Source organism: Bactrocera latifrons, unplaced genomic scaffold (genome assembly GCF_001853355.1).
Source record: "Bactrocera latifrons isolate USDA-ARS-PBARC rearing strain unplaced genomic scaffold, ASM185335v1 scaffold_7, whole genome shotgun sequence".
Classification (NCBI taxonomy): domain Eukaryota; kingdom Metazoa; phylum Arthropoda; class Insecta; order Diptera; family Tephritidae; genus Bactrocera; species Bactrocera latifrons.
In genome coordinates, this window is record NW_017537378.1 from 2326754 (window position 1) to 2353590 (window position 26837).

The 26837-nt window shown below is 34.2% G+C and overlaps 5 protein-coding genes across 8 annotated transcripts in view; 3 read left to right on the forward strand and 2 right to left on the reverse strand.

Annotated features, from left to right (window-relative positions):
* The window catches only part of LOC108975831 (serine/threonine-protein kinase S6KL), a 60347-nt gene extending 45649 nt beyond the window's left edge, over nt 1-14698 (forward strand). For both annotated transcript variants that reach the window (XM_018944577.1, XM_018944578.1), the window contains exons 8-9: nt 14131-14463; nt 14529-14698. In XM_018944577.1, coding sequence (XP_018800122.1) covers nt 14131-14463; nt 14529-14630 — 435 coding nt within the window. In that variant the 3' untranslated portion in view covers nt 14631-14698. The remainder of the gene's footprint in view (nt 1-14130; nt 14464-14528) is intronic.
* A 740-nt stretch (nt 14699-15438) lies between these two features.
* Nucleotides 15439-17208, forward strand: LOC108975903 (derlin-2). Its single transcript, XM_018944715.1, has 5 exons — nt 15439-16031; nt 16089-16234; nt 16303-16513; nt 16648-16811; nt 16877-17208. Exons 1-5 carry the CDS (start codon nt 15939-15941, stop codon nt 17037-17039), a joined length of 777 nt encoding a protein of 258 aa, XP_018800260.1. The 5' UTR covers nt 15439-15938; the 3' UTR covers nt 17040-17208.
* Nucleotides 17209-17590: 382 nt separating this feature from the next.
* On the reverse strand, nt 17591-22646 carry LOC108975902 (protein phosphatase PTC7 homolog). The gene is made up of 5 exons (XM_018944714.1): nt 21839-22646; nt 20741-20920; nt 19653-19969; nt 19283-19421; nt 17591-19157 (listed from the first exon to the last, which is right to left on the reverse strand). The coding sequence occupies exons 1-5, from the start codon at nt 22077-22079 to the stop codon at nt 19108-19110; spliced, it is 927 nt and encodes a 308-aa protein (XP_018800259.1). The 5' UTR covers nt 22080-22646; the 3' UTR covers nt 17591-19107.
* A 332-nt stretch (nt 22647-22978) lies between these two features.
* LOC108975774 (transcription initiation factor TFIID subunit 5) lies at nt 22979-25271 on the forward strand. Its single transcript, XM_018944488.1, has one exon. The coding sequence runs from the start codon at nt 23113-23115 to the stop codon at nt 25165-25167; it is 2055 nt and encodes a 684-aa protein (XP_018800033.1). The 5' UTR covers nt 22979-23112; the 3' UTR covers nt 25168-25271.
* On the reverse strand, nt 25217-26536 carry LOC108975775. 3 transcript variants are annotated; one of them, XM_018944490.1, is made up of 4 exons: nt 26418-26536; nt 25992-26237; nt 25758-25933; nt 25217-25699 (listed from the first exon to the last, which is right to left on the reverse strand). In XM_018944490.1, exons 2-4 carry the CDS (start codon nt 26232-26234, stop codon nt 25303-25305), a joined length of 816 nt encoding a protein of 271 aa, XP_018800035.1. In that variant the 5' UTR covers nt 26235-26237; nt 26418-26536; the 3' UTR covers nt 25217-25302. The 3 variants fall into 3 exon arrangements, with proteins under 3 accessions (XP_018800035.1, XP_018800036.1, XP_018800037.1); XM_018944491.1 differs by having other exon boundaries at nt 26414-26536; XM_018944492.1 differs by lacking the exon at nt 26418-26536 and having other exon boundaries at nt 25992-26406.
* Between the last annotated feature and the right edge of the window lie 301 nt (nt 26537-26837).

Below are 26837 nucleotides of genomic sequence, written 5' to 3' on the forward strand. Positions count from 1 at the left end.
TGGTTATAGAAATACGTAATATTGCACACATCCGACGCAATGTATGTGCAAATTTATGCATAAAAATCCATTTGTTAGAGATATGAAGGTACGCATCGTTTTAATGAATTCATATTTACATACGCAGAAATATATATCTGTATGCATAAGCTTCCCAAGGTGTGATATTTTTTATTAGTTTTACTGCAACAAACGTTTTTATAATTAAAAAAAATTGTAAAGAAAACTTCTTCACGTCCATTAAATTAAAATGTATTTGCGGCACGATTTTCCATTGAAATCAGCAGCAATTAGTCTGGCCTAAAGGTTCAATGCTTGAATGAAATAAACAAGCAATAATTGCATGTGATTATCCGCGATACATTACACATATTTATAGATACGCACGTGCATGTGTAGGTAATTTAAAAACACTGTGATCGGCATTATCTGTCAAAGCATTGTCACAATCCGTTTTTTGTTGTTTTTTTTGTGACGCCAGGAAGTCAATGGTACGCCTGGTGGTCTTGCGTGGCTGATTGATTTCTACCACAATAAAACATACTTAAAGAAAATAATAAGTAAGAAACAGAACTTTTATGACGTAGACGTTTTTTGATATTCATACATGTATATCTATATTTTTATGATAATGAACTGTCAATTATATGGTATTCATATTATGATTGTGGACATTAGTCTAAAGCATTTCAAGTCCTCATAAAAAGATAAGAATGTTGCAATTTAAAGCATGCATCCTCCAAAGTTAGAGCTTATTTTAAGGAGCGATCCAATTAAATAGGTTTCATATATCCACACATATTACATATACGCTCTTAGAAATGTATGCAATAATTCCATTTAGCTTAGCCGTCGATTACCTATTGCGCAAATCTGTTTTTCTAGAATATTTATGCCACTAGTACACACGGGCAGCGCCAGCCGGTGACGGTCGTTACGTATTTTTAGCAGTTTGTATGTGTGCCCATGCCCTCCCACAACGGTTGTGAATGCAATGAGTAAACTGGGATAGTAAATTATGACAATTGTCGCACATGTAATGCCGTCCTAAACAGCCCTAATTTCGAACGTTAATCCACATGCCATACACATGCATATGAATGTAAAATTTTCCAATTAAAAAAAAACTGTACACATGTACATATACCTACATCATTTCAGACACTCTACCAGACGTTCTATAGAATTAAAACAAATTCTTAATGAAAATTACACATTTGACAATATATATGTACATTAGAGTGGGTCGATTTATAGGAAGCCAAAAAAATACGGGGAATCGGGTGTGCGAAATGTTCTACGGTTCATTCTAAACAACTTTGCATGAGAGACTATACGACGATTTTTATGATGAAAAAATTAAATATTTTATTTTATTAAAATTTTTATTGTTACAAATATGCACTATTAGCAAAGAAATTCTGAAATTAAAAAAAAAATATTTTAAGCTCGGCCATTGCGACGCCATTTCCTTTCACCTCTCGGAAGAAAATGCGCCCGCGTTGCCAGTATAACTCCATACAGGATCATTTAATGTGAAAAAGTAAGCGTTTTAGTTAAACACTTAACTTGGAACTTGAACGAAGGAGACATATTTTTCCCAAATAGTTGTATTCGAAAAAATCCCTTACCCAAGTTAAGTTTTAAGAGTTGTATCTCAAAGACCTGTGTACAATTTCATGAAGGACGGTTGAGTACTTCTCGAGAAATCTTGCCAACCGACTTCAACAACACAGTTTTGAGAAAAACGAGTTTAAAGAAGACTCACTTCGCTTAGCTAGCCTCGAGCGCACAAGTTCTCATGGCTGTATCCCCGAAACTATTATTCGGATCAAGTTAGGACAATATTCTTGAGGTGTTGTAAAAATTAATGACAATCAAAAAACTCGATTTTTTTTTAACCGTAATACGTGGGTTTAAAAATAAAAATTTAAACATCTTAAGACCCATAGCCTCTTAGGCAAAGTTGCTCAAAATGATTCATAGAACATGATCGTATAAAAAACCGACCCGTTTTAATGTATGTAAAATATTCCATAGTACTTCCACATTTATAGCCATTCAACTTTTCGACGACACTTTTATCCCCCCTTTATGCGCAAACATTTGCGCAAGATGCCAAGTGAGGTTACGTTTTATTTATTCTTAAATTAGTCAATTTTGTTGGCATTTCGTTAAACGATTCACAATGGATTTTCGCGAGATTTCCAAATAATGGTCGTACAACTGCACTTTTCCACTTGTGCGAGCATATTTAGTACATAATGTGAATAAGTAACTATATGTGGACTTGCGTGCATGTAGTAAATTGACACGTTTTCCAAAAAAAAAAATCACTGCCAACATCTCGAAGGCAATTTTAGGCGGAAGTTCAGCGTTTGCAGTTTCGAAATCCACTCAAATGTATGGAATATTCCAATTGTATACATATGAGGACAAATTTAGTAATGAGGGCACATAAAAATAATCAAGTTCACTTAGTGTAAAAGCATTTTAAACCTTATAATTCTATGCACTTATTTTTTATGCATTTGTCAGTCAAAGTGTAATGATCGCGTGAAATATATTTGGGCATGTATGTTAATGAAAAAAAAAATTATCAATTAGTTTAGTCCACCTTACTAGATATAATTAAGATAACTTCGTATGTTTTTGACTTTTTAATGATTTTGAGGTCTATTTGAATGTAAATAACTTCTGTTATGTTACACTGAATACAGTTTTATCTATAGTATACTATTTTTTCAATTCTTTATTCGTCAAGGGATACGAAAAAGCACGAGGTGATGTTAAAATAAAATAAAACACTCAATTTGATCAAAATGTGGTCTGTTTTTTTGTTATTCAGGTAATTTTTTGCCATTTATGATTTGAACAAGATGTCAACCAAATAACAAAAATTACTCCCTTTGCAAATTTCCATGACCCGATGCAACATTTCAGCTGGAATTTCCCTGAATTTAGCCTTCGAGCTTCTCGAGCGTTTCTGGTTAATTGGGCCTTTGATTCGATTCACAAAACTCGATTTTTTTTATTTTCTTATTAAATTCTACACCTCTGAATTTTTTTTTTTTTATGCTGAATTTCTGGGGATGTAATTATGTTTTCTGAGCCACACGGAGATTTGTCTCATTCCAAAATTGAGTACAAAAAGCACACAAAGTAGCGGCAGAAGAATGGCATGTACGGTGAACTTCTCCAATAAAGTCATATTTGCATAGCGTTCTGGTGGTGTTCTTGTCTAAAGGATACGAGCATTTTTTGAAAATTCATGAAAACAAAGCAATTGCATTTGGCCCAGTCCTCGTCGTCATGATTTATACCTATATTAAAGTAAGAATCAACATGAAAGAACAATTCTAAAAAAATATAAAATTTGGATCGACTTCTCTCTTATTTTTTAACTTTCCCGAATTTTCTGGAATATTTTTTAGAAAACCGTGGTTAAAAGCTAAATCTAGTATTATCCGTATAGCACTAAAACGGCATTAAATTAGAAAATAATTTAAATATTGAAAAGTGCTTTTAGAGAGATTTTATTTTGATATTCAATATCTATCAACTATTGAAATATTATATGAAAAAATCAACTCTAAACTTAAATACCCCCATCACCCCCAAAATACATAGCTTTCTTATTAAAATTCTGCTATACCCTTCATGGCTATTTTCTATTATAGCTTTGTGGCTTAAACTTGTACATACCTATGTACTCTAACATTAAATTAAAGATTTTATGGTGTTTGTACATGTACATTGTATATAGTATGTATGTACATATTTTACTAATTTTTAAATTTCAAGTACAACATGTAAAACTGTTTATAAAAAATAGTCTATGCTTCTGCGCAGCATCACTATTTTTAGGCAAAAAAAATTTGACAATTAAACAAACTTTGCATGAACTATGCTCATGTGTGTATGTGCAAATTTATATAGGCACTTTGCTGATTGTCATTTACGATAATTTTGCAGTTTAGTGAAAAAAGTCAGTTAATGAAAAGTCGGCTCTGCGACACACACTTACATGTCGAGATTTTTTATGTATTTATGTGTATGTACATATATAAATATACATATAATAATAAACATATAAGTAAATATGTATGTTAATATGTGTGTCTTTATAAATACAATAGATACGACATTTATAGGCGGTTCCGTGCATTTTACGACACTACGGTATTTGGCATTCAAAATTTTATTGCTGCGAGTACTCAACGACCAACGTTAACCGGTACTTTTGGCCGAATCATCAATAGGCGTCCGCAAATCGCACTTGCGCACAAAGACCGTCTTGGATAGACATTTACTTCGTTATGTATATGAATGTGTGTACACCATATACATATGTATGTGAAAAAGTTCTCGTTTCGATAGTTTTGTGTTGATATGTTATAAAGGTAGCGTCTTGATTTTGCATGTGAAACTTAAAAAGTTTGCACACATAAGCACATTGCGCATGTATGTGGGTATGTGTGCGCTTTAGCGGTCAATAACCGAATTAAATTTGCACAAGACCGAAACGAGTTTTATGCGCCTGGCAAACCTAACAGCCATCCACACTCACACACACACTAACAGCAAGTAGCAATAATGCCTTGATCGCAAATTTGTGTGTTTTATTACCTCTTCCTCTTAGACTATTTGCTATTCCTTGCCAAAGCTATATTTGCTAAATGCAGAAATTTATTTACAATTTTAAAATCATTTACATACATCGACAGCGTGTGCCGCTGCGCAGCCAACATGGCCACTATAAAGGCGGCATCCTTTATCATTTACATACATACATATGTACATATACCTAATATAAACAAATCGAAGAATAAACTCAAGTCATTAAATTATTATGGTCAAAGTTAAGAAAAGAAGTAAAAATATTTATAAGAAGTAAGGATGGTCTAAGTTTGGGTGTAACTGAACATTTTGTACTCTTGCAACTTGATAGTAATTGCTCCGAAGTCGTTGATATGTAAAAAGTGTACCAAGATTCATCAAGATTGATTTTTACTCTAGCCCAACAGACAGATAGACATCCGAATTTCAACCTTTCTCATTATACTGATCACTTATACATATAGTACATACATAACCCTATATCAATATCGATTAGTTTAAGTGACACAAACAACCATTAGATGAACAAAACTATTGAACTCTGTACCACATTGTGCAAGTGTATAAAAATCTAATGAATATACAAATTTTTATATATATGAGTATACACTCATAGAGGATATGTGTGTCCATAAGTATGCGAGACGTAAAGCTATTTTCATAATACTCATTGTGGTCCAGATGCTGTGCTCACGTGTCGCATACAAAGCCACTGAATCATTGAATCTAAACGACGAATGGTGAACTAACATGCCATATGTATGTAGTTTTTCATACGCATTTCCCAAACCGGTTGCTAATTCTTTTTAATTTATTTATAAGAATTTAGAAGCCTAAAAATAGAAGAACTATTGCCGACAAGCTTATGCAAATAAGGAAGACATTCGGCGTTGCCTTAACAGCAATATTATGGAGAGATTAATGAAGATCATTTGCATAAATAATAATATTAATATTATCCAGTTATATTGGTAACTATAGCGCTGTGGTAAAATTTTAGTATCTCGACCTAAAGAATATTCAAGCTATTACTATTATGTGCTAATTAAGCTTAAACAATGAAGAAAATTATTAAAATATTTTAATCAGTAGGTATTTAGGTTATATTCTGCATTTACATTTGAATCAACCAATATCTTTAGCACGTGAGCGGTTCTTATTTCCCCTATTTAGAGGCAAAAGGCAAAGATTGCCTACACAATGACGTTATGAGACGGGGCAGCAATCTTCGAACTATATTTTAGCAAGCCCTCCTCGCCTAACTCAATCATGCTATTTGGCAGGAAAAAGAACATTATAAAATACGGTTGCAACATCTTATAAATGTTTTAAGATAATTAAAATTATCGCCATTATGCTAGAAACGCATGTAGCAAAGCTACAAAGCTACCAAATAAGGGTACGAAATGTCAAGTCTATATTAACTCTCCCTTGGTCAGCAATTTGCCCGTAGATGCCTTTCTTATATCGCTGCGGGTTTGTCAAACCATTTTTAGTTAAATGCAACATGATTGGTTCAATAGCCATGTAAGGCAACAACAGCGCGATAAAAGATACTTGTACAAGATAATGGTTGTGTCTATGTTTGATAAAAAAAATTACTTCCAGTAGGAACGTGCGGGTTCCGCACAAGTACGCAAGGGCTTGTTTTGTGTGTTGCAGAATTAATTAGAATCACTAGCAAAATGCCTGTTACAATCGTGGTACTTGCGTTATTTATAGCAAGCGAACGTGGAACCATTCTAGTGCTATCTTAAGTTGGCTTTCTATTTTTAAATCAGTTAAAAGAGTGCCGATGAAAATTATAGAGACAAAGCGCACATGTACATACATGTGTGCCTCGGTCTGAGATGGGTTGCGCCGCATTCCAGAGTATGTACAAAAGTAGATAATTTTTTGTTTGAGGTAGACTTGTTTTGGTGTTCTTTTCTGATTTGCGAAATTGAATTTGAAAACAGTTCTTAAGGAATTTACCGCAATTTGAAAAAAAACAATATTAGTTTGTGACCCAAATTTATAAAAGAAAAGATCTGTGTGCCCAAAAAGTAAGATGACATTTGAATTTAAACTGCGCGCGTCGAAGGATTTGGAAAATTATTATTTTTTGGGTTGGTAGTACTGTCAGTCACATTTATGTAAAATTTCATGTCAAAATATTCATTAGTGTTTGAGACACGTGTCGTTTAGTGAGCTGCTAAAAGTGAGTTTTTCGTTTTTGGCGATGTCGAAATTTGTTGAGCAAGAATTTGCATTAAATGATCATTTTGCCAAAAACTCACAAAAACTTATCCTTTATCGTTCCGCAACAACCGTATTCACCTGATCTTGCGCCGTGCCACTTCTGGCTGTTCACCAAGCTCAAAAGACCGCTCCGGGGACACCGTTTTTATACGATATTCAAGCCGCACCGAAGACGGAACTGAAGGCCATCCCAGAAAGTGACTACAACCAGTGTTTCGAAGATTGGAAAATCCGTTGGCATAATCTACTACATCTAGTGGGGATTACTTTGAAGGGGATCAAATTGATTTGGAAGAATAAATAAAGAATTTTCAAAATAAATACAATGCCACCTTATTATTTTGGCACAGTTCGAAGCCCGAAAAAGCGAATTTTTAAAATTTTTTTCTGAGAAAACTTTTTCAAATTTTCGTGTTACTTCGAAAATATTCACCGCAACGATATGAAATTTTCTGCGTATATTCTTGAATATATGTACATTTCGAAAATAAAATAAAAACTTTTTTGAAAACTCTAAATGCATATGGACCCTTAAGGAAATTTTTTTGTAAATAACTAAAATCAAGTTTCACTAAGAGTTTTGTTATTGTCCCTGGAGCGCTCCTCTCATATTTGGAACAAATAACTATTCTACATATAAGTACAAGTATGTACATTTAAAATACCAGTTGGGTAAGCGGTAGCCAAGCATACAACTTTAGCCAAATGTGCGACTAAATTGTATGAGAAGCACAGACTGTACAGTGGTCAGTTCTATAAAAATATATTTTTCGAATAGATTTTATAAAAGCCGTCTTCATTGCAGAAACTAGGTCTTAAAATTTCCAGTACTTAGAGAAGGCCAGTCTAGACACTACCGGCTATAGCCTAGTTACAACAGCGCGCCAGTCGTTTCTTCTTTTCGCAACATGATGGGTTGGTGTGTTTCCATCCACTCGAACGACATCACCTACCCAGCGTAGCCGCTGTCTCTTAATTCGCTGAATTATGTCAATGTCGTCATATATCTCATACAGTTCATCGTTCCATCGAATGCGATATTCGCCGTGGCCAATCTGTCGCAGAACCTTTCTCTCAAAAACTCGTAACCTTCTACTCATCAGATGTGGAATAATGAGTGGCTTACCGAGTTTGGTTTTTGTTCGTCGAGAGAGGACTTTATTTCTCAATTGCCTACTCATTTCGAAGTATCACTCACCTGTTGGGAAGAGTTATTCCGCGTTGGATTTCGAGACTGACGCTGTTGTTGGTGTTAATGCTGGTTTCAAGATATACGAAGTTATCTACGACTTCGAAGTTATGACTGTTAACAGTGACGTGGGAGCCAAGTCGCGAGTGCGCCGACTATTTGTTTCATGACAGAAGATACCTCGTCTTTCCCTCGTTCTCTACCAAACTCATTTGTCTATGTTTAAACGTTTTTATATATGAAATCATATAAAAAGTACTAGGAAGATTCAAGTGCTGTTATTGAATATGTTTCATTCTCCAATAAATACCATACACCTATGCTCCAGGTTCTATTTTAAAAAGTTTTACTTCCGAACAAAGCAATTAGGATACACTGTGCGAGCCTTTTCCACTATCTTTCAGGCGAAAGGGTCTGAGCAATGCAGCTATCTGCCGATGGCCCAGCTAGCCAAGTGGCCAACTTACAACACGAATACAGGCCGCAAGTTACCAGCCATAAACATACAAACATATATACAGAGGCACATGCATTTGCACCTATGTATGTAGTGCAGATACGCATGCGCAAGGCATTAAGTCGGCACACTACTAATATTCCGCGATCGGAGTGGACAAAGCGTCAACGTTGTGATCGTAACGCCATCTGATTGTTGTCTTCGCCATTAGTTTGCCCTTTTGCCAATTTTTATGCCAGCCCGCATGTAATACATTCTATTTGCAACAACAAATAACACGGTTATATCGTTGCTGTAAAACGCGTTGCCAACATAAATATTTACCAATGTGTAAGAGACGATAAATTTTCGCAGCCGCATTAAATGCGACGACATCAGAGCAAAGGCGCTTTCGTTGCCTACCAATGTGCACTTCTTGGCCACTTGGTTATTTTGATCCAATACACACGCACGCACATACATACGTAAATACGAGTGTTTATGTGTGTGTGTCTTCATCGCTGGCTATGTTTGGACGATCGGTTTGCAGACTTTGCTTTGTAGTAAATATTCGCTCAGATTGACCATTCCAATTGAATTTGTTGTTTGTGTTGCTGGCAGCAGCGTTGTTGGCATCGTCATCGCCATCATCATCAACATCATTGCCGTTCTTTGTTGCGCTTCTGCTTGCAATTGTAATGAGTAGTCGATGTTCGCAATATTGTTGTTGTTATTATTTGCCGCTGTTGTCTTATGTGGCGGCAATTGCATGCCGCCACACATAATTCTGCATTATTGGCCTTGAAGATCCTAAGCTAAAGAAAAGAGGTCATTGTCGTATAATGGTGAGTTTGTGGCCAACGCGCAGGCGCAATGTAAGGGTGGCGAAAATGCTGCCATCACACACACACACACACACATACACATGCCTGCAATTGCATTGTTGTGCTTACAATTTAGCTTCTGGCCTGCACTCCCAACTGCAACCGATCCAGAGCTGCCTAGCGCTAGTCGGCTCGTTGCGTTGGTCAATGGAAAGGGAAACTTTAACTACGACATTGTACCAGCACTTGGCTTGGCTCACATTCGCATTCGCACACGTCTTCGTAACTATCAAAGAAACATCACCTTGATCGCAATTAGTAATTATGTAAAATTTAGTTGGGCGTAAGATTTGCGTGTTTTGCTCTTTCGTGCTTTCGATGCATTTTTTTGCTCCAGAAAATTGGCTAAATTGCATTGTCGCCTTGTCTAGTCAAGTCTAGTCTAAATTTGAGGTAATTTAGATTTCCATGTATATGATTGGCTTTGTGCTGCCACTCTACTTGCCTACAAGCTCCTGCCAACAGCCATCACTGAAGGATTCGGTCTTCTGTTGCGCTGTGTGATGGACAAGAAAAAGACGCTGCAAAGTGTAGTGACTATTTAATAGTGTTTAGCCATGAGTGGAAGGAGAAGTTCGTTGTTTAACTTTGGTCGATTTAAAATAATTGCGTGTTCTGGGAAGTTTCAACTTATTCTACGTAGATCAACTCATTCGAAACTTACGGAATAAATTTTGTATAAATTAGCTTTACTAAACCTTTGAAAAACTTAACTTCAGACTTCAAACCGAGAGTACCGGAGTACCTTCTATTTGATATCTCTATGTCTTGAGAATTGCATAAGAGTGTCATAATTTAAACAAACAAGAAAGAAGGGATGAAGGGTGTTGGTTCAAAATTCGTTATTTGACGAAAATATATGGATTGCAATCAAAATTCATACCTTATTGACTTACACTATAGGTCATACAATCTCTTAGTTTCATGTAGTAGGTATTTCTACTAACATCAATCTAACTAAAACGAATTTCTATATTCATGATGAATATCGACAGCCATATCTTTTTGTACCGGATGTCATAATACTATTTAATTAATATATTCCCGTTTTAAGTGAGATCTTGTCTACAGGAATATATGTTATGAGACATAAACTTAACCATAATATATTATAACATATTATGGGGTTATAATATTGTGATCAAATTGAAAGGTGAATTTTCTACATTTCGTCTCCTTCAAAGTAATCCCCTCCCGCTGCAATACACTTATGCCAACGAATTTTCCAGTCATCATATCACTTGGAGAAATTCTCCGTGGTGATGGCCATAAGAGCAGTCTTCGATTCAGCTTTTACATCCTCAATTGAGTCAAAACGGTGTCCTCGGAGTGATCATGTGAATTTGCTGAACAGCGAGAAGTTACACGAAGGTAAATCAGGCGAATGCGGTGGTTGCGGCACGATATTGGTTGAAAATGTGGCGAAATGAGCACAAATGGTCAATGCAGTGTGAGATGGTGCATTATCGCACTTCTTTGTTCAATAAATACAGACTTGGTGAAAATCGAAGAATTCACTTTCAGAGCCTCTCAAAACGACGCCAAATACTAATGAATATTTTACGTGAAATTTAGCATAGGTGTCACTAACAGTACAGATCTTACAGAAAAAATCTTACGGATTCGAAAAACACGAGAAGTATAAAATAAAAGTTCACCTTTCAATTTGATCATAGTAGTATACATTTAAAAGGCTGAAAACTAGCTAATTTTCCAGAATTTTTTCTAAGAAAAATTTTAAATTTATTTGTCCAAAAATTTGTACACATATTTTGTATCTTTTAACTGTATTTTAAGAATTATTAGTAAAAATATTTATTTGGAAAGAAACTACACCTGTCCTCATGGAGCTACTCTCAAAAAAAAAGACGTTTTACGGTGACCACTATATCTCTGAACTGGATCTTCTGAAACTTTAAAACCAGTCAGATTTCGTTAAAGTAATGTTAAATGTGGTAAAACAAATCGAAGGAATAAGCAAAATAGAATTGTTTGACACACTGGCGGTTTCGCAAAAGAAAAAAAAATCGATTTTTTGCTAAAATTTCAGCTTTAAATTGTTTATGAAAAATATTTATCGGTAAGAAAAAATTTTCGTTTAGTTACAAAAAAATATGTACATATTTAAGACGCTGTGTGTATTCTTAAACACAAAAATATTTTATTTTTGAAAATACGTAAGTATATGAGGGAAAAATAACGGAAGACACGGGTACCGTCATATTCATCGTCAACCATTTTTGTTTAAGAAAGCTTTTCCTCGTAAAATATTTAAATACCACTCATATTTTTCTAAATGTTCTCATGCAAGGTCACACTCTAAGCTGTTTTCAAGGTGAAGTCCTTCTGCAGACTTTGGACCCAAAACACCTTTATGTGCCAATTATCAGAGATTATTTCTCTTGGCTCTATTTTTATTGAAAAATTTCATTCGTTCTAACCAAAAAATATATTATGTTAATCATATTACCACATAATATGAAAAACTGTAACTTCTAAAACAGTTCTTATAAAGAAGAGAATAATTATTTAAGAATTCGAGTTGACGAGCTATGCGACGCAAAATAAGGCATATCATGTCCATAAGTGACATTTGGTTGACCATTAAATCAGGCTTAAGGTCTAGTGTCGTCTCATTTGAGTCCTGGTCATCAAGGAATGCACAAACTAAGCAGTCAGCTAATTATCTACTCACACGAACACTTACGTATATGTACAATGTATGTAAGCAGTTAGCACAGCAGGTCTTCGGTAAATTATGAAAATGCCATTTGAAGGTAAAATCCCTCGATTAGAACGCGGCGCCTACTGTGCGCATGACTGGCTGATATTATAATGAATAATCTGCAGCGTTCATAAATCTTATGTTTTGAAAACACTTAAATGCTTATAGCTTGGCAAACCCAAGTAAATAGCGGCTTAAGTGGAAAATTGTCCAAGCAACTGCAATTAGTTTTACTATTACTTGTGGGAAATAATGCACTTTGATTATTTAATTGTTGTGAATTCCAGAAATAAAAACTTCGAAAACATATATTTGTATATAAGAATTTGAGAACATCAACGAGTTGTGATATGGTACATACATAATATGTACATACAATATACATGCACATATATAATATGTACTTATTTAGATGATTTCACAAAATGGATCATGTAGAAAACTATATCGAGTAAATTATGTCAATTAATTGTTATTAGATTTCTAGTTCGGTTGAGTACTGAGAGTATAAAAAGATGGCGAGTAATTTTTTTTTTTTTTTGCTGATATCAATTGTGGTTGTTATTTTAGCGGAAGAGAACATTTCTCAAGTAATTTGGCTAAATGCTGCTGAATTGACAGTTTCATAGACCCGACCGTCGTGGAGTCAGCGTTACTACGCAGTAGTTTAATGATTTGTCCTTGTATTAACTTTTGAACTTACGACTCTGCCAGACGAATCACCTTACTGACGCATTTTTATTAATATGCAGTACCCACAAATTATTTAGCACAAAACTGTCGCTTCTGTGAAATTATGTGCGTACATAAATACACCTGTGAATACCCTTGAATATTTTGATGGCGTCACAGTAACATTTGCTCAATTAATTTTCCATAATAATGAATCATATGGCCAATGAGGCGTTAAATGTTATTACTGAGGCGCCCAATTTGACGTTTGTCCGTTTTAGAGCGTCAAAATTTGTATTAATGAACAAATAAATTTAGGCTTTAGACGGAACGCTATTGTAATGCAAAATGCTTAATGAATTATTTATATTTGCAAGTGTTTCTAATTTCACAGAACTCATTTTTTGACCGAATTTAGAGCGAAAAGTGTGAAATTCAGAAAATAGGACAGAACTTGCCAATTAACTCTTTAGTGCGAATGCCCACATGCATATAATATCTCGATATTTTGTGTTACCGAGGAAAAGGTGGAGAGGCAATAGAACGTATGTAGATATAAATGTAAATGAAATGTTTAAGCTGAAATTACTAATTTGGTTGGCGTCCGACTCGCGTTAATTCAACTTAATTTGCATGCATTATCACTAGCGCAAATACCGTCAGCTAACAGCCGCCGAAAGCATTAAATACATAAATACGAATATTCGTTTTATGTATGTGTACATATACATATATGTGTGAATGTATGTGGATGCAAATTGTTGCGATTAACCTTAGCTTGATCATAAACCAGACTCCGCACTCCTTCCCCGTATAAACACACATTCATATATAAACAAAAGGTAGGGTTTTAAATTATTTATAACAAAGCGTGACTTTTACTATTCGAATGATTCACATTTGCGACGCGTAAATATCGCACGCCTTTATTTTTATTATTTTTATCGTCGTTTTTATTGCTACTCGTGTTATACGTATTTCTCTTGCTTATATTTTTATACCCTACTCAGGTTGACTGACCAAAATCGAGATGAAAATATTTTTACAGGCCTTTATGCTATAAAAATGTACCTGTTCAGGGTATTACAGCTTCCGTATAGGCGAAATTTACATTTTTTTTACTATTTTAGATTTGCTTTTGATGATTTTTTACGATTAAGTGAAAGAATGAATCTTGAAGTGTGCTAATTAAAGCAGCTACAACTCAGATTAAAATATTCAGACTAAAGTTCCTTATTGTTTTGCGAATAAAAAACGAATTTTAAATTATTGGAAATTAAGTGGATTGTCCACTTGGGTCTATTATCAACCAAATTTGCTCAGCGATACTACGTATTTTTTATATTTTTGCTTATTTTTATAGAGCCCTGATATTCGAACATTTTTGGAAATTGCCCTGCCTGCAGTCTATTCAAAAAGGGATAGTGTTGATCGTGTCACACTTCCAACAACATCAATTTCAAAGCAGGATGTTAGTATTACAACCCCGGAAACCGTTGTGAATGAGCGGAAACCACAAACAATTGATACACAAAACTTTCTGCCACCCGAAATTGAAGAACTTCCACACGAGGCTAAGGATGTACTAAAGAGACTGTTAGAAGTCGAGCCAAAACAGCGTTTGCGTTCAGTTTTGTCACTACAAAAAATTGCACTTTACAAGAATTTCAAAATTTATTCCGAATATTTGCTCAATGTAAGTTGATGAGAATTACATAATTTACTGGAATACCAAATCAACATCATAATTATTTCTTTCAGCTCCGTCCAATTGATATGATAAGTCCTGATGATATTGCTGCCTTCACACAAGACCCAGAAGATGACAACTCATGGGCAGAAAAACAATTTTACAAATTCTAACTATCATGCGAATGAATGTACAATTTACCATGTATCGAATAAAAAAAGATTCGTATAAGGAAACCTAAGGAGATCTAAAATGTATTTACGATTTTATTTTCCAATATGTGTCATATACTATAAATAAATTAAAATAAATCGTAAATAGTAGTTTATTAATTGAGAAAGTTCCAAGAATTTACATAACTGATCGTTTTTGACAAATACGAAAAAAAGAAAATGGGGCTTTGTGTCTATTATTTGCTTACTCCGTAACACTTTGTAGACTTGTTATTTAACGTTTACCATTAAAACGATTGCTTTAAACTCTTGGCTACTTTTTTTTGTAAATATTTCACTAAAAGAGTCCGCGTAAAAACTGTCATTTAAAAATAATAATTGCACTACATTATTAGCCAATTGACGGTAACGCAGTTTATACGAACTTGTCATATCTAAACCCTAACTAGAGAGCGGACATATAGTATATCTTTAAACTAAAGTTATACCAGTAATTGAGACGTTGGATTTTCTCTTTAATTTTGAAGGGAGATGTTTATTGTTAATTTCATAAGTATGTTTAATAATTTACCTTGATGCGGTCAATATTTTTATAAAGAAAGTCCAACGACATTAGCGCAGGATACAATTGATTAAAGTAAAATTTGCATTATTCGCCGGATGTGTGCAATATGATCACAATATGACTTAAAGAATTCCTCATAAATGTCTCAACAACAAACCACTTTTCAAATGTCAGCTGCAAAGTAAAATCAGAGAACGTATATAATTTACGTTCTCTGACATCATAAAAAAAATATACAAAACACACTGCAAGAGCAAATGTCAACGTAAGTTTTTTTTCGTTGTGTGACCGACGATGTTTTCATTTTCGCTTATTCTGTTTGCAAATGAGCTACATTAGGTGCGATAGTGGTTATAATTAAAAATTTTACCCAAAAATACACGTCACAAAACAGATTAGACTGATAGCAAGGCATAGCAGCAGGAAGCGAATGTTAGCGATTTCCTGGCGCTGGCGCAGGCGTTGCCTTTATTTGGTGCATATTTAGTTCAGAATAGAACTGTAGCTGCTGGAATTGTTTAGCGCCAATAAGCCAAGCTTTGACCTTTGCAACGAAAGCAATCGTTATAATATAATTTACGAAAATCAGAAACGCCATAATAATATCACTTCACTTGAAGTAACACCAGCGAGTGAATACTAACAACTGCAACTGGTGTCATATTCATTTACTATTTCTTAGCATTATTATAAGTTGAACGATTTTTACGGAGTCGGAGTAACTGGCAAAAGCTGAAGTCCAGATGGCATTCCAATCATTGGTTAGATTCTATATGGAAATACCGACCGTGACTCGCATATATACAACAGCATGTGTACTGACGACTGTAGCAGTGGTAAATTTCTGATAATATATTTTTATTGTTATGCTTTTAACAATCGTCAATTTTTAGCATTTGGATCTGGTATCTCCACTGCAACTATATTTTAATCCTACGCTCATACTTTGGAAACTACAAGTTTGGCGACTTGCCACAACATTCCTATTCTTCGGTTCAGTGGGCATAAGTTTCTTTTTTAATATGGTTTTCACATATCGGTATGTTTGTAAATTTTACGATTTCAATTTTCTTATTATATGTAAATACCTTTTCGCTTATATTCAAGTTATTGCCGGATGCTGGAAGAGAGCTTCTTTCGCGATCGCACAGCAGATTTTGTCATGATGTTTCTCTTCGGTGGTGGATTAATGATCTTCTTCGGTCTCTTCGTGAACCTACTTTTTCTGGGACAAGCGTTTACATTAATGTTGGTTTATGTGTGGTCTCGACGAAATCCTTTTGTGCGTATGAGTTTCTTTGGCGTACTAAACTTTCAAGTAAGTAAATAAAAGAAAAATTATAAATACAACGTACTTAAGAACACAAATGCCTCACACATATATATATTTATCTATAAATTGATTGATAACATTTGACAAAGAGGATTTAAAATAATGTATTCCGGTTTCAGGCGCCTTACTTGCCATGGGTTCTAATGTGTTGTACAATGATATTGGGAAACACTATTTGGGTTGATGTAGTTGGAATGGGTGTGGGTCATATTTATTATTTTCTGGAGGATGTGTTTCCATTTCAAGCGAACGGTTACAGACTCCTCAAAACACCACATTTTCTGTATGTTATTCATTAACTCGTGTAAAAAAATCGTTTTATCTATATCTAACATATTTAATTTATAGGAAAGTTCTTTTTAACGAGCATATTGAAAACAACATCCCTCCATGGGTAGGCGATCGACCGGGCGGTTACCATTGGGGTGCCGATGAAGCAGAAAACGTAGGCGCACAGGTAGTGGACGCCGGTGCTGGCGCAGGTGATGCCAACGATGTTAACCAACGATAAAAATAAACTTCTTTGTTTTTGTACCTCTACCATCCAACGTACTGAGACATATTTCATAAAAAAAAAAAACAAATTGGGAAAGCAAAAATGTCTTAGCACACATATTCCTTTTAAAAAGTAAATAAATAGTGAAAAGGCAATAAATAAACTAACTGTTTAAAAATGTAAATCGAAATGGTCAATATCATTCACCTTGTTTATTTCGCTTTTAGTTTTCGTTATTTTTGAAGAGACAGATTATTAAAGATCAATTTGTTTGGATTTTATACCTTTATTAACAATTTTCTCCAAAGAAATTAAACATCTGTTTATACGAATGTATATACTATGTACTCACATTTTTGAAACACAAAAATGAAAGCCCTATTATATGTGTGAAGTATAGTGATAGGTATAGATGTACGTATTTAATTTTCGAAATTGATGTCGCCTCAATTTACTAGAATACGAATCAGTTTGTGTAAAATTAAATTTTTTCACAATAGCAGGAATTTCGTTTTATCTATAAATAAAAAATGAAAATGATTACCTTTACAATGCAAAACACAAACTTTTATTTCGCCTAATTGTTTATATCTTTATTGCGTTTATGATTTCATTTAATTCAATTATATCTATTTTTATAGTTGTATAATGCAGTGTATTAAGTCAGTTTGATTCTTTTAATATGAGTTATTATATAAATATCTTGATATATGCCTTTACTTGCTTGTAGTACACGTGGTCGCAGAAACTACTGGTTTACGTTATTTCAAATTTTGATTTGTTTTTACCTACCGGTTTTCAAAACTACTGAGACAAGATAGATCTTTCGAATTATATTAAGCCTTGATTAGTCTGAAGGTTATGTAATTTTCGAACTTTCGATATTTTATTGTTTTTATTGTATATACGCAGTGATTAATTCGAATTAAGCAAACACTATATGTTATTATTTCAAGTTGTGTGTTTTATTTTCTTTTCATTTTCAGTCCAAATTCCTTTTTATTTAACTACAATTTCGAATTTAGTAATCAATATATTTCTTCACTCAATTATGCATTCGCTTCAGTAACATCCTACAACTACACAATAATTTATCAGCATTAGCTCTTAAATACTTCGGTTATTTCGTTCAATTGTATATTATCGTATGTAATTCAATTATATGTAAAACGTATTAAGAATGATACGTTTTGAAAATATTTGGTCCGTTCACTGAATCCACATCACAATAAAATGAGTTGTTGAAGGTTATTGTTCAGATTTTCATTTTCTTACAGCATCGAGATATATATATATAATAAAATATTTGAAAGTCCAAATCGATGATTTTTATAATGTTTTGAATTTCTATTTATGATTAATTAAGTATAATTTATTTGTTCTGTGGGTATACATTGTTTCTTGACGATAAGCACGTCTCATTATTGAATACAAACTATATGCCTAATGACGTAACACACCTACATATACAACAAATATACATAATTTAAATTATATAAATATTAGCACAAAAGTGTAAATGTCGTTTATCTTTCTCATAAAATTTTCAAATAAATGAGACAAGTTTAAGATCGCGTTAATTTAAGGTTTATCATAGCTAAGCCGTATAATAACACTGTAATGTAGTTCTAATTAAAACTGTTTACACTTAATAGCGAAATAAGCACTAAAGAATTGATAAAACTATAAAAAAAAAACTCGCACACGAATATTCACAAATGAACTAAACTAAAAATAGATAACTTATCATTAAGCCGTACGAGTAGAGGTAAAATTAGTAGTAATAATCGTTTAGCATCGCAGATGTTCATGTTTTTACGTTTTTGTGGTTATTGTAATAGGAAGTGGATCACATACGTGCAAATGTGTCACAATATAGTTCCTGACACTGACACTGACACTGACCAAACATGCGACTGCCTGCCAGATCTCTTATTTCACCACAAGTGACTGTGAGATCTGTCGACAGCAAAAGCACAGCACAAACGCAGCTCCGCTGCACAGCGCCAAGTTTTAAAAGGCGCCAAAAAAAAAACGAGAAGATTTACACGTTTAACAAATTAAAACTAAAATTAGCTTAATTTCACATTGCTACAGTTGCGAGTACCACAGTTATATCGTCAGGTTTACCACCTAAAAGGAAATAAAAAAAATATACGTTATTTATTATATTTATAGAATGTATAGCATTATATTTACAGAGTGCATAAGAAATTTTCAAATGCAAATTGTATGTATGCATATACACATGTACGCACCTGTTGCATTAATATTATTTCGTCGGGCATTAATTGCAAAAGGCGACATAAATTCGCTGTCGAAAGATAATGAGCGTGCCATCAACGCTAATGAGTTGGCGGTCATCTGCAGTTTCACGGGATCGGTTACGCCTTCGCACTGAAAAATAAAAAAGTAATTCAACTAAATGAATAACAAATAATATGGTAAGTACAATGCAGCTTATGACTTGAATGAAATCAGCAAAGCGGTAAACGTCTCTTACTCAAACAGTAAATAGCGCAGAATTATTATAAACCAGCAAACTCTTTTCATTCAAATAAGTGAAATTCCAGATATTTAGATATTTTAAATATTGAATGTGCATAATAGCACAGTATTTTAACCGACCTCCTTGAGTACATCGAGCAGCAAACGCTCAGGGACATTGTCAAAGACACCATCGGTTGCCACAAGTATGACATCGCCTTCCTTCACCGAAAAACTAAGTGTATCCGCCGAATCGGGACTATCGCTCAGTACGTTGTGACCGTGTCCCGGTGGCGGTAGAGACAATTGAAATGGTGTATTAAAATAATGTTGCTGCTCTTCGGATTTGTGGATGATTTCGCCTTGACGCACCACCATAAAACCGCTATCACCGATATTCGCGGTATAAACGGTACTATTCTCACGGTTCAACACGAGTACACATGCGGTGCTGCTGCCTATTATATAAAAAAATATGAATTATGAATAAAAGTATTAGAAATAAAATAAAATATTTTGGAGCTATCTCACAAATCTACCTAAGCATAAACAAATAGGCGATTGGCATCATGCCTTGACTTCAAATGTCTACTACGTCTGACTATATACTTATACATATGTATATACATACATACATATGTATATACATACATACATATGTATATACATACATACATATGTATATACATACATACATATGTATATACATACATACATATTCATTCCACATTTTCAATTTCTAATTTTTTAATTTTAGTATTTTTACGGTTATACGTTTATATGTAGGTATAAATTCACATACGTATATAATAAATGATGTACACAATAAAATCAAAATAATAATACGTGAATGAAACCATAAATGGAGGAATATGAAAATAACTGAAAATAAGAAAATGTGACCACATTTATAATCTATTTTTAATCTTCTCATTATTGTGTTGTTTTATTTTCACTAAAATGCTCAATGATCGAAGGAAAAACGAAATTGCATGTGATTCTGACGTTTCGGTCGTAAACAAATGTCATAACAACAATATAAAAACTGGCAGATTTTGCATTTTTAAACTACATATGTACATACACCAGCACATATATTTATGGATAAGTTAAATAAAGTTTATAAATTAACCATTGAAAAAATGAAACGGGACTTGTGACATGGAACTCAACCGAAAATTATATATTTATGGTTTCCGCATATGTTTTATGACGATTGCATCACTTACCTAAAATAGGCTTCTTTTGTTCTAGCAATTCACAATAACTATAAGCTAAGAGATTAACAGGTCGTTGAGGATTAAAATTAACACAATGGACTAGACGTTCACAAGTCTTCATCAGAAAAGAACTAAATTCACCGGGATCGATTCCATAGTTGCGCCAACCACCAACGCCATCAGCAACACCTGGAATTTATGTAAACAAATTTATATTTGTTTTTATAGTAACGATTAAGTAATAAATAAATATACATACATACATGTATGTATGTTAACTTATTTGATATGTAAAAATTGTGATGTTTCACTGTATTAGATTAGTTTTAAAAAAGTGTAGGTGTTTTCAATAAATATTTGAACTGGCGACCTTATTGAAAACTTTATAATCAGTACTCTTCTCAATGATGTGATGCAAATGAAAATTGTACGTACATATGTATAACGATATATTATATCTAGACACATTTTATTTATTTTCCTTTTTAGTCCTACTTATGAACAGAGGAAAATGGTTAATAAGTTTTGGCAATTCTTTTAAAACATTGCACCGGATAGAAGTTTTATTTTAAAAAAGACAGACTCCGCAATACTGTATTTAAAATATGAGAAAATGATATTTAAGAAAAATTATTTTTAATTTTTTGTTTCTTTCAACGCTGTTATTTTAATAGGAAATAATTAGAATCGGAACAACAAGTAGAGCACGAGGTTTTTTAGTTTTATTTCTCTGCAGAACAACACATACACATGTTAACTTATGACGCATTGACAAGTTAAGTCTGAGCTCAGTTTAATTGCATGCAAACAGATAACAGACAAAAAACATTTATTTGAATTACTTTAATTACTCAGCATAACAGGTACAAAGTGCACAACTTCGTCGAAGAGTTAAATCTCATATTTCAAATGTGTAACTCTTCTTTTTAACAGAAATTAACATTTTATAATTTGGCAAATTATAATAAATAAATAATGTTATTTAATTTTAAGTAAAATTTGAATATAAAAATATAGGGTTTTGAGATATATTAACCTTTATTAATTTTCCAAAGTATATTATTTTATATTATATACTAAATATATCGTTATATTTTTTAATCTTACCAAGAACATCTGCATTAGTTGTAGACGTCTTGAACCACGAATCTTCGCCGTACTTGCCAGGCTTATATTTGGAGGTAAGGAAGTCTTTGGGAAAGCCACACACTACAGATACAAAGTGCGGGCGTTGTTTCGAAGCACTGTTAACATTTGCTGTTGCATTGCTGGCCGTCTCCAGCAACGTAGAAAATCCACTTCGCAACGCTCGCGAAATGGCACGGGTCGTCCAACTTAATGAATGCATCAAAAATGTCTGCTTCCTTTTTGTCGACGAGTCACTAAGAAATGGGTTGGTTAATTGTAAACCAGCTCAATTTTCACATCGACGAATTCGAATCTAATTATTTTCCGAATTTGCTTTGATACTATGTATTAATTATATGTATAGATTTAATACAAGTTTTTTACAAAATTGTCAATGAATATAAAACAAAAGGGGTCGATGGGATGTACAGAGTCTGCATAATCATTTCGTTTCGATTAATTCGTTGAATATTATAATGTTTATTTGCTGACCGGAGCTTATTAATGCTTGTGCGGAATATATGGAAAAAATCAAAACTTTTGTCAAGTTCACATTACCGTTTATGTAATATCTTCATAAAATCGTCATTAACTATACGTATTTAATAAGCACATAAAAATTAACAACACTTTAATATTTCATTGCATATCATTTGATTTCACTTCAAATCGTCTCGATACACAAGGATACAATTGGAAAAGGATTTTATTTTAATTACGCATGATATAAAATCGACAAATTCGACAACTTTACCCAAAAAATCCACCCAAAACGAATTAAAATAGACTGGAAAGTAAAACAGGGTTGCACGCGGTTAAATCAAAACATGTGACACAACTGGAAGCACATGAAAAATGATTGTAATAGAATATTGATAAAACAGAATAAAAAATAATACAATTTGTACTAAAAAGATCAAGGAGATAGAAAGAATAAGAAAAGTTAACAAAACTTTTTTTTTTTAATATTTCTTTATAAAAAGATATACAAAATGAAATAAGGATAATAATTTTGTATGAAAATTTTGGCATTGGCATCCCTGGTTAAATTCGTCGGTAAGTAGGTTCAACGACAACACCAGTTAATGCAGTGACTGCAGTGATATGAAAGCTGTCAAACATTCAAGATATTCACTCAAGTTTACTCTGTGTCGTGAACAGAAAGTTTACATTAATTCCGCCAAAAATATTAAAAAATAAGTGTTATTAACCAAGTGTAAAAATTATTTGTAATTATAACAGACTGCAAAAATATGAGCAGCAATAGCGGCAACATTACAAATGGTGGTGTTGCCCCACCTCAGGAGAAACGTGATTTACTTGCACTTTTGAAGTTAATAAAGAAATACAATCTCAAGCAAACTGAGGAGCTCCTATGCCGTGAGGCTAATATCACAAACAAGGAGCTTGAGGAGGTGAATGATATTGAAATAAATACACTATTAACATCAGCTCTAGGTGAGGGACAAGATCACCAAAATGGGTTGGCAGTTGGTGGCACCGGCGGTTCGGGCAATGACCCGGAAATATATGAAGCGGCGTACGCAGATCTTCGTAACTTTGTTGAAGAGTCCTTAGATATATATAAGCATGAGTTATCCATGGTATTGTATCCTATAGTCGTTCAAATATATTTTAAACTCATTAATGGCGGATTCTCGGAGTCAGCAAGAAAATTTGTGGAAAAATATGGACCGGACTTGGATCATTACTATCGTGATGATTTACAGAATCTACTTATGATTACAAAACGGTCGGATCTGGAAAATAATGATTTTGTTTCCGCAATGGAGCAAGACAAATTCGTTATTCGCATGTCTCGTGATTCTCACTCGTTGTTTAAACGGCATATACAAGACCGTAAACAAGAAATGATAGCAGATATAGTTGCAAAATATTTGCATTTTGACACGTATGAAGGAACTGCTCGGAGTAAAGCTCAATGCGACGTAAGCTCTGGTTCTTTGATTGGTGAGGCAAAGCGGGGGGATAATAAAATTCGCGTTTACTATGGTCTTTTAAAAGAAGTCGATTATCAAACACTGACTACTCCTGCACCAGCACTGGTGGAAGAGGAAGACGATAATGATCCTGATGCCCCAGATAAACCAAAAAAGAAAAAACCAAAGAAAGATCCGCTGTTTTCAAAAAAGTCAAAATCAGACCCTAATGCCCCTGCCAGTGATCGTATACCGCTTCCCGAAATGAAGGATGCTGATAAAATGGAAAAGGTAAAAGCGTTAAGAGAATCTTCTAAACGCGTACCACTCAATAAGGATTCACTGCCGTCAGTATGTTTTTATACGATACTGAACTCACACAACACCGTTACTTGCGCTGAAATTTCGGAAGACTCTACAATGATGGCGGTAGGTTTTACCGATTCCAGCATTAAAGTATGGTCACTTACTCCAGCAAAATTGCGAGAAATGAAAAGTGCTGAATTACTTAAAGACATCGACAAAGATGCCGAGGATATTAACACTCGCATGATGGATGATCGTACAGGAGAATCTTCACGAACATTCTATGGACACAGCGGTCCCGTCTACCGTTGTGCTTTCGCTCCAGAAAAAAATCTTCTACTGTCTTGTTCCGAAGATACTACAATACGGTTGTGGTCTTTTCACACGTGGACATGTATAGTAATATACAAAGGTCATCTGTTTCCAGTATGGGATGTTCGTTTCTCTCCACATGGTTATTATTTTGCTTCATGTTCATATGATAAAACCGCACGCCTTTGGACGACGGACTCAAATCAGCCATTACGTATATTTTGTGGACATTTGTCTGACGTTGATTGTGTTCAATTTCATCCGAATTCTAATTACATTGCCAGCGGGTCGAGTGACCGAACCTTGAGATTATGGGATGTGTTGAACGGGCAACTCGTGCGCCAAATGTGCGGACATAAGGGTCCCATTTATTCCTTGGCATTCTCGACATGCGGTAGATATTTAGCATCTGGCTCATCGGATAACACAGTTCTTGTATGGGATCTATCACATGGGCAACTCGTGGCGTCACTGTTGCGACATACAGGATCTATACACACAATGTCATTCAGCCGAGATGGAAACATTCTTGCTGTGGGCGGATTAGATTGCGTACTGACTCTGTGGGATTTCTCAAAACTAACTGAGGAGTATTTATCACAGAGCGGCGGATCTTCACACAATCCTGACCTTAACGATAGTGAAACGTATTTACTGCGATCTTATCCCACAAAATCCACACCCTTTCTGGCATTACATTTTACACGTCGCAATTTGCTACTAGCTGTAGGAATGTTCAAGTCGTCCTAAAAACAGCAGCAAAATGACATTCTAGTTTAAATAAAATTAGTTTAAGGTATTCAAAATATTATGTTATTGTAATTAATATATTAAGTATTCTTTTAAACTATGTAATAAATTGGAACGACCTTTTGAAAAAAAATTCTAATTCGTGTATTCCATTTGGACGCATTCTTCAGCTGCAACATGAGTAGGAGAAGAACCATCCATCATATGGTCATTAGATTCACTATCTAGTGAGGGCTCATTGCTGAACATTTCTGTGGGCACAGTGGCTGGCGCACGATCTTGTACTAGCTCCATGACTTGTTGGCGAGACTGTAAATGTCGTTCCACTTCTGCCGCGGACATTTGCATTTGTTGTGTTTGTTCTAAATCAGTATGTGGATGATGTTGATTAACAACGTCAACAGATGACGGTTTCGGTGTCTGGGAATTTTCAGTCGGTTGAACTTGTGGCACTTTCTTTTTGCGTCCGCGTGTGGAACCAGTACTAACGCCACCTCCTTGATTACTCGCTGTGTTTTGTTCTAGTTTACGCCTTTAATTACAAATTTCGTTAGAGACATCGTGGTAAATGTTTTTTGTTTTAATCTTACTTTTTTGCTTCCTTGGTAGCTTCATCTTCCGACGATTCAGTCTCGTCACTTTCAGAAGACGTGTTTTCGGGTTTCTCATACTGTAATAAACGGTCTAACAAAAATGCTCGATCGCGGGACACTTTCAAAAGTCGTCGTTGATTAGAACGCAGAGCATCTTGAAAGAATTCATTTTCCTACAGAATGTAGATTTTTATAATGTGTGCTTTTATATGCTTGTGTAGATATACTTACATAAATTAGAAACTTAAGCTTGCGTTTTAGATACCGATACTGCGACTTATAGTCCACGGCGTTGGGTACGCTGGAACTATTTCCTCCGCCATTACCACTACCAATACCTAAACCTGACTGTGTTTGTTGGTGTTCTTGACTATCATCATCTGAACCAGAATCATCGTCCACATTGGGATCGGTTTCGTCGTTTTGAGCAGCTTGCTGATTCGCCATAGAGCGGCAGTACCAACCCGAAAGCATATCCTTTAGAAACGATTGAGGTCAGATTATTTGACGTGAAAAAATAATAATAATTCGACTTCTATATGTATGTATGTACATATGTCCATAACCTTAACAATCACTTCTTTCACATTATAGATTAACGCAAATGCAAAATAGCGTATTTTGTTAAAAATAATAAAAGCTCAATTTATTACTTGCCACAAAACTTTCCGCACTTTGTGGGATATTAAATAAAAAAAAATAAATATAAAAATGATAGAGTACACAAAATGAAAACACAAAACTATGCAGACGGAATGTTTTTGTTGACACTTGCATTTGACTACCTTATCGACAATCTACGCCTTATCGCTAGTTTGCACTCAACAAAGCGGCACGCCAAGATGTTCTCTGTGGCGGGTTAGAAATATGGCTGTGGTTAAAAACCTCTTTCCTGATAACTCTGGGACCGGAAACTAAAATAATGCAAAAATGGTTCACTCAACATACCAATTTAAATCTTTAAAGTGGTAAAATATAAACCCGATGTTCACAACTAATTTAATTTGCTCTTTTCTACAGCAACTTCAATATGTTTCCAGTATTCATTTTTAAATAAAACACTTTATTATAGCAAAC

Excerpts from the sequence above, each read along its gene's own strand:
- LOC108975775 (XM_018944490.1), bottom strand. The coding sequence starts at position 26,234 with ATGCTTTCGGGTTGGTACTGCCGCTCTATGGCGAATCAGCAAGCTGCT. Across the intron at positions 25,934-25,991 it reads AGCTTAAGTTTCTAATTTAT|GAAAATGAATTCTTTCAAGA; the intron begins GTAAGTATATCT and ends TACATTCTGTAG. Across the intron at positions 25,700-25,757 it reads GCTACCAAGGAAGCAAAAAA|GCGTAAACTAGAACAAAACA; the intron begins GTAAGATTAAAA and ends TTGTAATTAAAG.
- LOC108975903 (XM_018944715.1), top strand. The coding sequence starts at position 15,939 with ATGGCATTCCAATCATTGGTTAGATTCTATATGGAAATACCGACCGTG. Across the intron at positions 16,032-16,088 it reads TACTGACGACTGTAGCAGTG|CATTTGGATCTGGTATCTCC; the intron begins GTAAATTTCTGA and ends GTCAATTTTTAG. Across the intron at positions 16,514-16,647 it reads TTGGCGTACTAAACTTTCAA|GCGCCTTACTTGCCATGGGT; the intron begins GTAAGTAAATAA and ends TTCCGGTTTCAG.
- LOC108975902 (XM_018944714.1), bottom strand. The coding sequence starts at position 22,079 with ATGCATTCATTAAGTTGGACGACCCGTGCCATTTCGCGAGCGTTGCGA. Across the intron at positions 20,921-21,838 it reads AACTAATGCAGATGTTCTTG|GTGTTGCTGATGGCGTTGGT; the intron begins GTAAGATTAAAA and ends CATAAATTCCAG. Across the intron at positions 19,158-19,282 it reads AAATAATATTAATGCAACAG|GTGGTAAACCTGACGATATA; the intron begins GTGCGTACATGT and ends ATTTCCTTTTAG.
- LOC108975774 (XM_018944488.1), top strand. The coding sequence starts at position 23,113 with ATGAGCAGCAATAGCGGCAACATTACAAATGGTGGTGTTGCCCCACCT.